The sequence below is a fragment of the Leucoraja erinacea genome, chromosome 9, assembly GCF_028641065.1.
Source record: "Leucoraja erinacea ecotype New England chromosome 9, Leri_hhj_1, whole genome shotgun sequence".
Classification (NCBI taxonomy): Eukaryota; Metazoa; Chordata; class Chondrichthyes; order Rajiformes; family Rajidae; genus Leucoraja; species Leucoraja erinaceus.
Window position 1 is genome coordinate 1,076,448 of NC_073385.1, and position 17,275 is coordinate 1,093,722.

The following is a 17,275-nucleotide window of genomic DNA, read 5'->3' on the forward strand; positions in this document are numbered from 1 at the left end:
TGGGGATGATCAGCTATGATCACATTGAATGGCAGTGCTGGCTCGAAGGGCCGAATGGCCTACTCCTGCACTTATTGTCTATTGTCTAATCAAAAACATTCACTTTCAACGCTGCTGCATGTTGCAAGCAAACGTAAACTTTTTAAACAGTAATATAAGTAGCAAAAAGTGCATTTGAAAATTGTAGCTGCTTTCAAATGGAGACTTTAGAAGTTCAAGTGAACTCTGTGATTCCATTGAGACAATGAACAAGGGAACAAGGAAACAATATCAGCCAAGCCATCAGATTTTCTGGCCAGTAACCTGTCTGAGAAACAGAGTGTGGAAGGAAGAATGTGTAGCCTATATTGAACTGGACTTTGGTGTTTAAACCATAGCAGGCATTAGTAAAAATGCTAGTGTATCTCATTGACCACAAGGGAAGAACACTGAAACCCACCATAACATTTCTATATGATGCTCTGGAGAGTGCATTACATTTACAAGCACATTGCACATTGCAAACCTCTTGAAAATGAAATAGTTCACCACCATTAGATCTTTGCACACAATTAGGAACACGAAGAAACCTTGATTATAATTTTGCAAACTTGAAGAACTATGTCATCAGATATTGGATTCCATGCAGGATGCAGGCATCCAAAGGTTGCTTGGTGAAACTGTTAACCCTGGAAAAATGTTTACAGATGTGCAAAGCTGCAGAGCTGATGGCCAAGAGAAGGAAGCTTGTGCTGTGAAGCAGAGGCGTAGAGAGCCAAAGGAAACACGAGAATACAGCCAAGCTGGCTTAGATGTTGCAAATGCTTTGGAGTGGCTGTAAAGAAATGCTCTGCAGATGGGAAAGAGTGTGCACGATGAAGATTGATAACTAATTACTGCAAAGAGTTCACCGTGAAGGGGGTCACGGGGAGTCCATGGACATTCGGAGACAGGTACATGGTCAGATTTAGAGGAACAATTGGACCTAGTGTTAAAAGAGGTCTAACCTGTGACAAGGACACAGGCTAGGGTGGCACAGTGGCACAGCAGTAAAGTTACTACCTTACAGCGCCAGAGACCCAGGTTCGATCCTGACTACGGGCACTGTCTGTACAGACTTTGTACATTGTCCCTGTGACTGCGTGGGTGTTCTTCGGGAGCTCCGGTTTCCTCCCACATCCCAAAGACATACAGGTTTGTAGGCTAATTGGCTTGATAAAATTGCAAATTGTTCCTAGTATGTGTAGGATAGTGTTAGTGTACAGGGTGATCGCTGGTCGGTGCAGACTTGATGTGACGAAGGGCTTGTTTTCACGCTGTATCTCTGAACTGAACTGAATTGCACTAGTTGTATCAACATTAAGATGCCAATGCAAGGGCCACCAGTGATATCTCATCTCAATGCTGCAGCAACATGTAACATCCCAAAGCAGACCATCAATTTCAAGATGATGCCAATGAGTTGTACTATTGGTATAGAAAAATAGACTATTATATAGTTGCTACCTGAACATGGTGAACCCAAATAATCCCAAGATAGCTATAATATTCATTTAATTGGTGTGAACCAGAAAGATGTCAAGCTTGTACTTGGAACTAACACAGAGTGGAAAACGGTACTGATATCGAACATTGCTTCACTGCGAGCAATCACTTATGGTATCCAACTCCTAAATAGAAATGCAACATGGATTTCATGGAACAAAGAAACTTGAAGGCAAATGTCACCAAGACCTAGATGTGAGGAAGCAGAACACACAAGCCATTTTCTAGCTGAGAATCTGAAAGCCAAGTTGGAGGCTCACTATGGTAGAGTTATTTGATCCAGCAGACCTGCCCACTAATTGGGAATCTGAAAATACCAAGTAGGAATACCAAATCAATTAGCCCTTTACGACTGCTCAACTATTTAATATGAACATGATTGGTCACCCAAACTCAGAGCTTTCTTTGTGTTTTCTTCCTGATCCCCTTAGCCTATTTAACTCTTTCTTAAATGTATTCAGTCATTTGACCTCAACTGCCCTCTGCAGCAGAAAACGCCACAGATTTACCTCTTCTTGGATGGAGGATATTTTCATCACCTCAATCCTAAACAGCCTACCCATATCCTTAGGCTGTGACCCCCATTTCTGGCAATATCCAGGCTGACAGATTCTTCACTATCAATCTTCTTCATTTTCTCTGCTGTCAGTGACTGTAATTCTTAACATGGCCCCTTCAGACACGCTCAAACATTAATGTTATAGAGCCATCACACCATACATCATTTCTTCCTCATTCTTCTCCTATGGGCAGAGTTTAAATTAGCACATGGCATATCAAAGCTACAAACACAAAAACTGTAAACGGGCGACACTGCAGTGCAGCGGTAGAGTTGCTGCCTTACAGCGCCAGAGACCCAGGTTCAATCCTGACCACGGGTGCTGTCTGTAAGGAGTTTGTACGTTCTCCCCGCCCCGTCTTACGAGGCTTTTGAGGAAGTACTGGAAGTGGTCGATGAGGGTAGGGTGGTGGATGTTGTCTACATGGAGATTTCTATCAGTGGAAACAAGGGATATGGGGAGAAGGCAGGCACGGGTTATTGATTGGGGACGATCAGCCATGATCGCAATGAATGGCGGTGCTGGCTCGAAGGGCCGAATGGCCTCCTCCTGCACCTATTTTCTATGTTTCTAGTAAGGCATTTGATAAAGTCCCCCATGTTAGGCTGATCCAGAAGATTAAAATGCAAGGGATTAACAATGATTGGTCACATGGATTGAGAATTGGCGTACAGGGCAGAATTGGGCAGCACGGTGGCGCAGCGGTAGAGTTGCTGCCTTACAGCGCTTGCAGTGCCGGAGACACGGGTTCGATCTTGACTATAAGCGCTGTCTGTGCTGAGGTTGTACGTTCTCCCCATGACCGCGTGGGTTTTCTCCGAGATCTTCGGTTTCCTCCCACACTCCAAAAACGTACAAGTTTGTAGGTTAATTGGTAGAAGTATAAATTGTCCCTAGTGTGTGGAGGGCAGTATTGATGTGTGGGGGCCGCTGGTCGATGCGGACTCGGTGGGCTGAAGGGCCTGTTTCTGCACTGGATCTCTAAAAGAAAAGGTTGGAAATAGATTAGTAGGTCAGACAGTGCCTGTGGAGAGGGGAACATATCCTGATTTACATGCTGATGGTGGCTCTTACCCACGTGTTCCGAATGTCCTCGAAGTCTTTCCTTTCTTTCTGACTGCAGAGCCAATTATCACATCTGGGCAGGTGTCATTTGGCAATAATTCTACTGATACCTTTTGAAAGGGTAAATAATAGATTTCTCATAATGATACTGGAACTGTCTAATTTGCACATACATAGTCACTTGCTTGCTTTAGATTGTGTTTGGTGGAATTTACATTCTATCAATTAATTTCCAAAGTTTGGGCGGCAGGGTGGCTCAGCGCAGGAGACCCGGGTTCGATCCTGACTGTGGGTGCTGTCTACGTGGAGTTTGCACCTTCTCCCTGTGACCACGTGGGTTTCCTCCTGTACTCCTGTTTCCTCCCACATCCCATAGACGTGGTGGTTTGCAGGCTAAATGGCCTCTGCAAATTGTCCCCAGTGTGGAGGGAGTGGATGAGAAAGTAGGATAACATAGAACTAGTGTGAAAGGGTGATGGATGGTTGCCGGGGACTCAGAGGGTCAAAGTGTCTGAAGAAGGGTCTCGACGTCACTTATTCCTTTTCTCCAAAGATGCTGTCTGACCCGCTGAGTTACTCCAGCTTTTGTGTCTATCTTCGGTTTGCAGTTCCTTCCTACACATTTTGGCCAGCTTCCATACTGTGTTTCTAAACTAAAACTAAACTAAAGTCTCTCCGACATATGCCTCAGGCAATGCCCCCTGTAAACCCCAACAACCTTAGATTTTGCCACAATTTCTCATCATTCAACTGCATTCCACTTGGATTTCATCATGATTACTGTATAGAAACATAGAAAATAGGTGCAGGAGTAGGCCATTCGGCCCTTCGAGCCTGCACCACCATTCAATATGATCATGGCTGATCATCCAACTCAGTATCCTGTACCTGCCTTTTCTCCATACCCCCTGATCCCTTTAGCCACAAGGGCCACATCTAACTCCCTCTTAAATATAGCCAATGAACTGGCCTCAACTACCTTCTGCGGCAGAGAATTCCAGAGATTCACCACTCTCTGTGTGAAAAAAGTTTTCCTCATCTCGGTCCTAAAAGATTTCCCCCTTATCCTTAAACTATGACATCTTGTTCTGGACTTCCCCAACATCGGGAACAATCTTCCTGCATCTAGCCTGTCCAACCCCTTAAGAATTTTGTAAGTTTCTATAAGATCCCCCCTCAATCTTCTAAATTCTAGCGAGTACAAACCGAGTCTATCCAGTCTTTCTTCATATGAAAGTCCCAGGGACCAAAAATCAGTCTGGTGTCTCACTAAACCTGTTCTCTGTACTCCCTCTATGGCTTTAGAATGTACAAGACATGGTGTATCTATCACAGGATATAATATTTGTTAAATCTTAAGCCTTGCTCAGATTGTGAAGAGACCAAAACTGTACGAGAACATATCTCCAGGTGTGGTCTCACAAAACTTTCAAGACCCAAAGTAAGATAGGTGTACAACTGCAGTAGTCAGAAAAACCTCCCTGCTCCTATACTCAAATCCTCTTTGCTGTGAATGTGGCTTTTTAGAATGTACAGATACACAGTGTATCTATCCATAGAGGTAGAGTTTAATCACAGGATATAATATTTACAAGTTAAATCTCTAAGCCTTGCTGCAGTGTGTGTATGGTGAAGATTGAATAAAATAATTTCTGCAAACAGTGCACAATGAGGAGAACACTGGAATCTTATGCTGAGAAAATTGATGGAAAATAGAAGATGATAGCAACTAAGTAAAGAGGAAACAGTGACTTGCTGTACAAAACTTTCTAAAGCAGGAAAGGTGAAACATCGGTAAGTAAGATAGGTGAAGAACATCAGCTGAGATGCATTATTAGCTGTCAGAAAAACTTAGAACCTACCAACAAACTGCTGGAGGAACTCAATGGGTCAAGCAGCATCTGTAGGGGGAGGTGAATTGTGATTACGTCACAGGCTTTCAACCCAAAACATTGACAATTCTTCCCCTTCACAGCTTGCTACTTGACCTGCTGAGTTCTCTGGCAGATTTTTTTTTTGCTGCTCCAGATTCCAGCATCTGCAGTCTCTTGTCTCCAAAAAAACTATAGAGGCTGTGGTCAGTATCTAAACGGAGAAACAATACAATGTGCAATAAAATGTATGTACATTGAAACTTAATGTAACCAGAAAACAGAAAGCTTTTACGGATGGAGAGATCAAAACAGTGAGATAGAAAGAAGGTAAATTGATAATAAATCTAGGTCTACAGCCATAATTGAATGGCAAAATAGGCTCGATGGGCTGAATGGCCTAATTCTGTTCCTATGAGCTATGAACATAAGGAAGCCCTGAGAGGTCTCTTTGAAAACTGAACATAACAGAATAAAAATCTTTTTCATTCTATCTAAAGCATCATATTGAACTCATTTACATCAGCAAGCTTCCTCCTTGAAAATATGTATTTATAAAATAGTTGCTTCCTGATACAAAGCATGTTTTTCATTCTTTTCTAACTTTCTTGACAGGGGTCCAGGGGTTTAGCGAAGGCAATTTTCGAGGCAGGGAGACTAAATGTTGTCATGAATGAGGTTTTTACTTCCTTATTCCTTTGAAAAGTTTGGGTGAAATTCTCAACATGATAACACTATGCACAATTTTTTTTTTTCAATTTTCTTCTGCTAACTTTTTACCAAGTATTGAATTTCATGGCAGGCATGTTTTGTGGTGTGTCTCATGTCAAATGACAGGAAGGCAGATAGCTTTCAAACTGAACTGGAGGGACAGTAACAGGAAGACTGGTTTGCACCAATGTTTATATGTGCATATACATTTTAGAGCTTCTGGTCAAGAGAGTCATGTTTAAACCTCAAAAACAAACTAAGGCAACTACAAAGGCCACCAGACCTCCTGCAAAGCTGCACGATGTAACTATAAGCCACATTTATGAGCTGTCAAAAGATGCATCTGGTCGGGACTTATGGGCACCTGCTTTAAATGTAACCAAGCCCTGACTACCATTGAAACTGTGAGCGTCAGAGGAGAACCTAGCAGAATGGGCAATCGGAGTAAAATAGGTGCAAAAAGGGTAACATTTCCGCACGGGCCAGGAATGAGAAAACATGAACGGGTTTTTAAACTGGAAAGAGAGCAGAGAAGATTTATGAGGATGTTGTCACAACTTTAGGGCCCGAGTTATAAGGGGAGGTGAGAAGTTGGACAGCCTAAGACATTATTCCTTGGAGCGCAAGAACATAGAACAGTACAGCACAGGAACGGTCCCTTCTGCCTACAATGGTGCCCAATTGAACTGATCTGATCTGCCTGCAAGTGATCCATAACCTCCTATTCCCTTCAAATCCACGTGCCTATCTAGAAGCTTCTTAAACTCCACTATCATATCTGTCCCTACAATCACCCCCCGCAATGCATTTCAAGCCCCCACCATCCTCTATGTAAAAAACTTGCCCTGCTCATCTCCATCACACTTTCATCCTCACCTTATAGCCATAGCTTCTAGTGTTGGACATCTCCACCCTGGGGAAAAGATTCTCACAGTCCAAGAGGCTGAGGGGCGATCTTATAGAGGTGTATAAGATCATTAAGGAAATAGACACAGAGTCTTTTACCCAGAATCAAGAACCAGAGGACATAGGTTTAAGGTGAGAGGAGAAAGATTTAAGAGGAATGTTGATGGTGGGTATATGGGTTAAAGTTGCTCAGGATTTGCACTGCCAACATCAATCTCCAACCAGGCCATACCCATCCTATCATTAAATTGGAGGCTCGACACAGTGAATTCTGAAATTGCTTTATGTGCCATTTCATGTTGATCAATATTTTGTACCTGTGATTCTAGTAATGAAATTCTTAATTCTATTCATCTTTTGTTTTCAGTTATGTACTTGGATGGCTCCTTATTGGTGTTTGAAGATATCTTCAAAATGGTAGCATTCTATTGTGTAAGCAGGTAGGTCACTGTTTCCTGGATCTATTCCCCACATATAACATGTTATATTAATATGTTATATATTAGTATGCTCTGTGCATTAGTTTTAGTTATTAGCTTTATAGGCCTTTCTCACGGGGCGACTTGACGCAAGAGTTAACCAGAGTTGAATATCGTGGGAACCTCGTGCGATAACCGTACGGCATTCGTGGACCACCGTGGCGCTAACGGCAGGTACTCGTGTAACTTGGTGACTCGGGAGAAAATTCAAGCAAGCTTGAAATTTCTCCAAGAGTGACTTGTACACTTGTGGTTGAACATTGCAACATTATATGCACGTAGTGGCCAGTGCGATATCCGTACTGACTCTTGCGTTTACCGTGGGAACTCCTGCGAACGGTGAACCCGGAAGCTGGACAGAGGGGACAGAAGGTGAGTAAAAATTGTCTTCTGTGGGATTGAATTTAAAAAATAAAGATTTGCATCCGCATATGGACATCAACTTATTCATGAGCTATGTTAAGAAAATAACTATAATCTTTAAAAGGGACTTTACTGAAAGGTCCCGCATTTTTATGGTCCGTGGGAAATTTTTCACATGTACTTCTTTGAGAGATACAGCTCGGAGTCCTCGCCGACTAGCAATTGATGCCTTTCCGAAGCAGGGTCCGGAACGCTACCAATCAATGTTCTCCAGAGACCCGTGTAAAGGAGTGAACTGCACATGCTGGTTTAAAACGAAGACAGACACAAAAAGCTGGAGTAACTCAGCGAGTCAAGCAGCATCTCTGGATAAAAATAGGTGATGTTTCGGGACGAGACACATCTTCAGACTCAATTCCGATTAGGATGTCTGAAGAAGGGTTCCGATTCGAATCGCCACCTATTCTTTTTCTCCAGAGATGCTGCCTGACCCGCTGACTTACTCCAGCTTTTTATGTTTTTCTTCCCAGATCTGACTTACCTGCTGAGTTACACCAACATTTTGTGTCCTTTTGTGCGTATTAACCAGCATCTGCAGTTCCTTTAGACATTACCTAACTTCAGATTTTAGAGATATAGCGCGGAAACAGGCCCTTCGGCCCACCGAGTCCGCGCCGACCACCTATTCTTATACACTCCAGGGACCATTTACAATGTTACCGAAGCCGATTAACTTACAAACCTGTAATCTCTGTAATGTGAGAGGAAACCGGTGCACTCGGAGAAAACCCACGCGGTCACAGTGAGAACATACAAACTCCATACAGACTGCACCCATGGTCAGGATCGAACCCTGGTCTCTGGGGCTGTGAGGCAGCAACTCTACCACTGTGCCGCATGTAGTCAGATTTAATAAATTGCTGGTGTTGCTTCCAAAGAGAGGCATTGATAATATTAGATCAGAATTGCATCTTTCGGCTAATAGAGTCAATTATTAGTCAATTAATAATAGAATCAATTATTGTTGGTGACATTTCACCTACGAATATCAGACTATTTTCGCAGAGGTAAGGGCCAATTAGGCCTAGCAAAAGGTATGAACAATTTTAAACATTTTTTTCCGACTATTTTGTCAAATGCAAATACAGGGAGAATGATCAAAGTGTTCACATGGCTCACTCTGTTAGAAACGTTCTGAGTTTAAATGTTCCGTGTATTCCTTCTTAAAGTATACATTTTTATGTGGCCAGGGGTGCGATTGAGAACAGCTGGGAAAGGGCAGAGGGGGCGTAATGTGGAATCTTCCTGCAGTAAAGTCACGGCATTACTACAGGCATGTCTCCAAATGAGCCAATTCAACCAAGGGAGGATATTTATAGTGTGTGAAAAAAAAGTGACATCATTTGTGCCACATGACACTTCACAGTTCACAATGTTCATTCAAGATTTAACGGGAAAGCTCGGGAGACGGACAAGTCACTCGCACAAATAACAGAAATGTCGAGTACCGTGGGAACTCTTTATCTACCCCCCCGTTATATCGTGTGATATCGTGCTAGACCACGACCACTTCACTCTGGTTACATCTTGCGTCAAGTCGCCCCGTGAGAAAGGCCTATAAGTTTAGAGATACAGTGCAGAAACAGGCTCTTCAGCCCACCAAGTCCGCGTCGACCAGCAATCCCCGTGCACTAAAGGACCTGTCCCACGAGCATGCAACTCCATGCGGCAAGCGCGACCTAACGTGGTCGCTTGAACCATACGGACTCACGGGGCCGGTCCCACTTCGATCGGCGGAGCCGTATGGAGTTGTGCGGAGCTGTTCCCGACATCGCACGGGGCTCCAAAAAACTGACCTTGTTAAAAATTTCTGCGTGGCAACGGCCTGCCGGCCCGCAGCTGCATTGAAGTCGTACGCACCGCCTTGACGGGTCGCATGCTCGTGGGACAGGCCCTTAACACTATCCTACACACACTAGGAACAATTTTACATTTTATACCATGCCCGTACAAACCTGTACATCTCCAAAGATCTCTGAGAAAACCCACGCAGATCATGGGAAGAACGTACAAACTCCGTACAGATAAGCACCTATAGTCAGGTTTGAACCCGGGTCTCTGGCGCTGTAAGGCAGCAGCTCTACCGCTATGCCATCATGCCGCCAAAGTCGTCCCCAGTGTATGGGATAGTGCTAGTGTACGGGAATCACTGGTCAGTATGGACTCGGTGGGATGAAGGGCCTGTTTCTGTACTTCATCTCTAAAGTATAAAGTTTAAAGGGATGAAATGGTGAAAATCCAGTACAGGATGAAATATTAAGATATTGCAAGAGAGGCAAACTAATTTTAAGAAGACAAATGCCAATTTGAAGAGTGGTCAGAGAAGAATCGAGCTTTAGTATGAATTGAATGCATTGGGTGGATTTGATTGTTTTGCCAGGTGTCAATATCATTGCTATTTCAATGAGGCGGATAGCTGCGCAGCTCACATTCGATCACTGTGGCAATGTTTCCGATGCCGACCTTATTTAGTTGAGAGATACCGTATAGAGACAGGCCCGTTGGCCCACTGATCAGCAATCCCAGCACGTTAACATTGCCCTACACACACCAGGGACAATTTATATTTACACCAAGCCAATTAGCCTACAAACCTGTACGTCTTTGGAGTGTGGTAGGAAACCGAAGATCTCAGAGAAAACCCACACGGTCACGGGGAGGACGTACAAATTCCGTACAGACAGCACCATTAGTCGGGATCGAACCCGGGGCTCTGGCGCTGAAGCGCTGTAAAGGGCCTGTCCCACTTTCCCGAGTTATTCACGAATTCTCCCGAGTTTTTCACGAATTCTCCCGAGTTTTCAAACTCGCAGAATGTTCGTAACGAGCCCGCAGGAGTCGGTGGATATATCGTAGCGGCTCGTTCTGCCAGCCGTAGGTACTATTTTTTTACTCGTGGACATTTTTCATCATGCGAAAAAACGCCCAGACTTACCTGATGCCCCGAGTACCTACGGCTGGCATTACGAGCCGCTCCGATATATAACTCGGGAAAGTGGTTCAGGCCCTTAAGGCAGCAACTCTACCACTGTGCCACCGTGCTGCAGTTTTGCAGCCTAAATCTGATAGTGTACCTCAAGGGACAAACGAGAATCATTGCTAGGGCTTTGGATATCTACCGCAGAGAAGCCTGGCAGCCCAATCAAGGAGAAACTAAACAACATGCTTTCAAGTTCCTACAGTTCCAAGCAGGAGCATAATTGGTATCCCTCTTTGAGAAAATGTTCCACCAATCATTAAAATAACTGTAGAAGAAATCATTATAACGGTTTCACTGACATCGTTCAAGATGAAAGTTTAGTCAAATCAACTTGAAACCCCAGGAGATGTCTGAGACTTCGGATCTCAGCAACTTTGCTTCAACAACTGATTCGCCAGATTAACAGAACTATTGCACAAAATTATTTGGAATTGGAGTCTGGATAAGGAACTCCAAAATACAACAGGCAGCATAACATTTCACCCCAGCGATTATTCCAGAGTATAGAGTGAACTGGCAGTATTGTATTCTCTGCTTCTGTATCTGGTTGAAGCATTGAAGTTAATATTCCTTCTAATGATCTTCACATGGACTGGGGAATGTAAACATTGCTACTGTGTAAAGCAAGAGGGAAGACAGAAAGCCACAGACTGCTGTGGAGGCCGTTAATTGGTATTTTGGGGTATTGTTAAGGTGGAGTGAGAGATGTTTGATCAGTATGCCATGTCAGAGGTTATGGGGAGAAGGCTGGAGAATGGTGGTGAGATGAAAGATAGATCAGCCATGATTGAATGGCAGAGTAGACTTGATGGGCCAAATGACCTCATACTGCTCCTGTAACATGAACATGGAGACAGATTCACATCTCCTGGTTTTATTTCCATTGATTTGATTCACATTGTAAGATTGGAGCAGTTTACGAACGGGAAAAAGACGAATCTGCAATCAATAATTTGGTGAAAGGTTAAATTTCTAAATTCTAATCTAAACCACACGCAATAGTTAAAATTAAATCTCTGCCCCCTGTCCCTGCAACCTTTGGTCTCTCCAGTCTCTGTGTAGGGACTTCGTAAAATGACATAGAAATTAGGTGCAGGAGTAGGCCATTCGGCCCTTCGAGCCTGCACCGCCATTCAATATGATCATGGCTGATCATCCAACTCAGTATCCCTTACCTGCCTTCTCTCCATACCCTCTGATCCCCTTAGCCACAAGGGCCACATCTAACTCCCTCTTAAATATAGCCAATGAACTGGCCTCGACTAACCTCTGTGGCAGAGAGTTCCAGAGATTCACCACTCTCTGTGTGAAAAAAGTTCTTCTCATCTCGGTTTTAAAGGATTTTCCCCTTATCCTTAAGCTGTGACCCCTTGTCCTGGACTTCCCCAACATCGGGAGCAATCTTCCTTCATCTAGCCTGTCCAACCCCTTAAGAATTTTGTAAGTTTCTATAAGATCCCCTCTCAATCTCCTAAATTCTAGAGAGTATAAACCAAGTCTATCCAGTCTTTCTTCATAAGACAGTCCTGACATCCCAGGAATCAGTCTGGTGAACCGTCTCTGCACTCCCTCTATGGCAATAATGTCCTTCCTCAGATTTGGAGACCAAAACTGTACGCAACTGTATGGACTATGGTACATCGTTCTGAGCTCCTCACCATAGAAAGGATGGACGTTCCATGTGGGGGTGTGCAGTGAAAATTTACCAGGCTAGATGGACACAAAATGCTGGAGTAACTCAGCAGGACAGGCAGCGTCTCTGGTGAGAAAGAATGGGTGATGTTTCCGGTCTAAACGCTTCTTCAGACTTCCAGTTCGAGGAATAGTGGTTTTGCTATTTGAGGAAAGATTGAGTAGATATGGGACTGTATTTATTTAGGTTTAAAGAATAAGAGGGGATCTCATCAAAGCTAACGAAGCACAGTTTGAGAATAAGAGTTAAGCCCTTTAGTACTGAGGTGAGGTAAGTTTTCTGGATTCAGAGGGCATGATAAAAAAATCTTAGGCTCCAAGTTTCCAGTTTATAAGACCAAATAAAACCATATTCGGTGGAATCATTTCTGTGTAGTCATGGAAGATAACAGCACAGAAACTGGCCATTCAGTTTATCAAAATCACAGTGGGCCTTTCACCCATATCATTCAGCGAATCTCTGCATGGCCTAAGCTATAGGGAGCTGTTGACCAGGCTAGGACTTTCTTCCTTGGAATGCAGGAGGATGAGGGGTAATCGTACAAAATCATGAGAGGAATAGATCGGGTAAGTTCACAGTGTCTTTTGCCCAGGGTAGGGGAATCGAAAACCAGAGGGCATAGGTTTAGGGTGAGAGGAACCTGATGGATAACTTTTTTTACACAAAGTGTCGTGGGTGTATGGAACATGTTGCTGGAGGAGATAGTTGAGGCAATGTTTAAGAAGCATTTAGACAAGTACAAGGACAGAATACTTTTATAGGGATATGGGCCAAACACAAGCAGGTGGGACTGGGGTAGATGGGACATGTTGGTTGGAGTGGGCAAGTTGGGCTGAAGGACCCGTTTCCAAGCTGTACGACCCGTCTCTATGCCCTTTAACATTCTTCTCGTTCATTTTAGTCTCTTGCCTGGAACTGTGGAGGCTTTGGTTTCTGATGATTGGAAATGTGATAATTGTGCTGTATTTCATAATATTGCACTTTAACATTGTCATCAGCGGGCATTTAACTTACCATTAGCCAATATGCAACTTGGTCTTAACATTAACACATTTTTAATTTCACTTGCCTTTTGATCTGAACATATTTGTAGCAAAAGTCCCCTCCGTGGCAAAGCTGTGAGTAGATGCAATTGTGAAATCCTGCATGAATCATCAATGATAATGCAAAGCCGCAAACACATGCCGTGGAACAGAATTCAGCATGATTGACGCTATTACTGCAAAGCTTATAATATCTTGGAAGTCATGAGAAATAATTTACTCATGTGCATCACAATTCCTCCAGGAGAAATGTGTGGGTAGACACAAAATGCTGGAGTAACTCAGCGGGACAGGCAGCGTCTCTGGAGAGAAGGGATGGGTGACGTTTCGGGTCAAGACCCTTCTGGTTATTTGTTAGTGTGATCATGACTAAATGGTGGCACTGTCAGGTCTCAGGAGAATTGAGCACAAGATAAAGATGAGTCTCCAGTGTGGTATTAGGTAGGCACTTTCATTGCCACTTTCATTTCACTGCACATCTCGTATGTGTATGTGACAAATAACTTGACTTGACTTGACTTGTTATCAGGCAACTGAATCATCCTACCAAAACCAGAGAACAGTCCTGAACTACTATCTACCTCATTGATGACCCTCGGACTATCCTTGATTGGACTTTGCTGGCTTTACCTTGCACTAAACGTTATCATGTATCTACACACTGTAAATGGCTCGATTGTAGACATGTGTTGCTTTCCCGCTAACTGGATAGCACGCAACAAAAGCTTTTCAGCACATCTCGCTACACGTGACAATAAACTTAACTGTAACTGGTACTGAAGGAGTACTGTACTGACAGAAATGCTGCCTTGAGATGAGACAGTCCACTGATGGCCTTTTGAACAAGACATGAAAGGAAAGGTTTTCTTGATGTTGAAATCAATATTTAACTACAGTAAAAAAAAAAAACAATTATCAGGGTGTACTAGAGGTTTACCAGAATGCTGCCTAGATTTAGCTGCAGAAGAGGATTACCAGAATGCTGCCAGGATTAGAGGGTATTGGCTGCACGGAGAGTTTGAACAATGTATTGTTCTTTATAGAGCTTCGGAAGCTAAGGGAAGACCTAATAGAAATATATAAAATGATGAGAGCCATTTATAGGGTAGACAGATACAATAGTGGCATTTAAAGAGGCTCTTGGATAGGCACATGGATATGCTGGGAATGGAGGGAACTTGCTTGTGTTCAGGCAGACGAGATTAGTTTAACCTGGTATCATGTTTGAGACGGATATTGTGGACTGAAGGGCCTGTCCCTTGTGCTGAATTGTTCTATGTTTTATCATCATTTATTTAATTGTTATTGCTGCTTATAAATTGGTTGCAACAATTACTTTTTTTTTAATAGTTGAAGGTCTTAGGCCATACTTCATACTTCAAAATCAAAATGAAGCTGTGTGAAATATTATATAAAACAGCGAAGGAAAGCCCTGAGGCAAGAAAGTTGTTGGAACCATACATCCCAAATAATCTTATTTCATTATTTAACTTTTGCAGTCCCTCAAGGAAGTTAGAACGTGTTGTTGAGTCCTTCACCACTACCTCATTACTCCCACCCCCAAAATCTTGCAGACTTCCCAAACATTTGACTCCAAAGGTTTCTCAAATTAGAATTCATTTATCTGACATCGTACAAATAGTTTCCCATGGTTGCATTGACCCGGAAATGGGATATACTGTAACTTGTCATCATTCCTTCTCTGTGAAGACAAACATTGTCAGTGAAATGTTATTTCTAATATATATTAGACCAAAATGGTCATCAGTTAATTACTTTTTATTCTGTTGCAGTGTTTATTGTTCACCCTCGACTGCCCCTGAATAAATGATGATAAGCCACTTTGTCAATGTTGGCCTTGTGGTGAGCTGTAGTTAAACCAAAGTATTGTCCTGCTACTCCATTCCAAACTCAACAAGGTAGCCATCCAGACCTAACTGGATAAAGACCACAGATTTTCTATCTTAAGTCATTTAAAATCTAGTAGTTACTCAATACAAGACAACCGCAGCCACGATGGCGCAGCGGTAGAGTTGCTGCCTTACAGCACCGCAGACCCGGGTTCGATCCTGACTATAGGTGTTGTATGTACTGAGTTTGTACGTTCTCCCCATGACCTGCGTGGGTTTTCTCCAAGATCTTCGGTTTCCTCCCACACTCCAAAGACGTACAGGTTTGTAGTAGCTTGGCGAATTGGCTTGGTGTATGTGTGTAAATTGTCCCTAGTGTGTGTAGGATAGTGGTAATGTTCTGGGATCACTGGTCAGTGCGGACTCAGGGGCCGAAGGGCCAGTTTCCGTGCTCTTGCTCTAAACTAAAAACGATAGTTTTACATGGACACAAGGAACTGCAGATGCGGGTTTACAAAAAAAAACCCAAAGTGCTGGAATCAATGAGTCTGGCAGCATCTCTGGAATACATGGATAGATGATATGGTGGGTCAGGACCTTTCTTCAGACTAATTGTAGCAGGAGAGAGAAAGCTGGAAAAGATATGGGAGCAGAACAAAGCTTGCCAAGTGATAGGTGGATACAGGTGAGAGATAGTTTTGTGGTCTCCATTATTGATACCAATATTTTTAACTAGTTAACTTAATTTCAGTTTCCAAGCTGACTAGGCTATGTCATTGTATTATCAAATCAAAAGGATCACACATTTTGCCATATTCTTTCATTGGACAATAAAATGTATGGTTTTTCTTTATGCTTGTAGGGATGTACTGCCATCACCCTTAATTCTCCCACAAGTGATAACGGAAGCAACAAACTCGGAAGAACTGGAAGTTGTTTCACAGCTGGGAATGGGTATGTACTCAAGGAACGTTTGTTGCCATTTAGCATATTGAATAAGGAAACAAGTCACTGAAAGATGCAATGCAAGTGCACGAGTCATTAAAAAGGCAAATTGTATATTTTTTGAGAGGTTGTGAACAGAGGAATAAGGAAATCTCATGCAATTATTCGGGCCCGTGATGAGACTGGATTAGTACAGGTGTCATAAGTTATGGGGAGAAGGCAGGAGAATAGGGTTTGGGAGGGAGAGATAGATCAGCCATGATTGAATGGTGGAGTAGACTTGATGGGCCGAATGGCTTATGACTGCACCTAGAATATTGTGCACAGGTTGCCGTACCCAAGAGAGTAAACAGAGAGATAATCAGGCTATTATCTAAATGGTGGCCGACTGGGAAAAGGAGAGATGCAGCGAGACCTGGGTGTCATGGTACACCAGTCATTGAAAGTAGGCATGCAGGTGCAGCAGGCAGTGAAGAAAGCGAATGGTATGTTAGCTTTCATAGCAAAATTATTTGAGTATAGGAGCAGAGAGGTTCTACTGCAGTTGTACAGGGTCTTGGTGAGACCACACCTGGAGTATTGCGTACAGTTTTGGTCTCCAAATCTGAGGAAGGACATTATTGCCATAGAGGGAGTGCAGAGAAGGTTCACCAGACTGATTCCTGGGATGTCAGGACTGTCTTATGAAGAAAGACTGGATAGACTTGGTTTATACTCTCTAGAATTTAGGAGATTGAGAGGGGATCTTATAGAAACTTACAAAATTCTTAAGGGGTTGGACAGGCTAGATTCAGGAAGATTGCTCCAGATGTTGGGGAAGTCCAGGACAAGGGGTCACACCTTAAGGATAAGGGGGAAATCCTTTAAAACCGAGATGAGAAGAACTTTTTTCACATAGAGAGTGGTGAATCTCTGGAACTCTCTGCCACAGAGGGTAGTTGAGGCCAGTTCATTGGCTATATTTAAGAGGGAGTTAGATGTGGCTCTTGTGGCTAAGGGGATCAGAGGGTATGGAGAGAAGGCAGGTACGGGATACTGAGTTGGATGATCAGCCATGATCATATTGAATGGCGGTGCAGCCTCAAAGGGCCGAATGGCCTACTCCTGCACCTAATTTCTATGTTTCTATGTTTCTATAATGTAACAAAGGTTCACTAGGCTGGTTCCAGCAAATTGAGTTTGCCAGAAGAGGAAATATTGAGTGTATATAAAGTCTGGGGAATTC

The 17,275-nt window shown here is 43.2% G+C and overlaps 1 protein-coding gene across 1 annotated transcript in view; it reads left to right on the forward strand.

The window, feature by feature from the left end:
* LOC129700578 (ras and Rab interactor 3-like) overlaps positions 1–17,275 on the forward strand; it is a 91,958-nt gene that overhangs the window by 43,150 nt on the left and 31,533 nt on the right. The window contains 2 exon segments of the mRNA XM_055641196.1: positions 7,005–7,077; positions 15,968–16,059. Of these exon segments, the coding sequence (XP_055497171.1) occupies positions 7,005–7,077; positions 15,968–16,059 (165 nt within the window).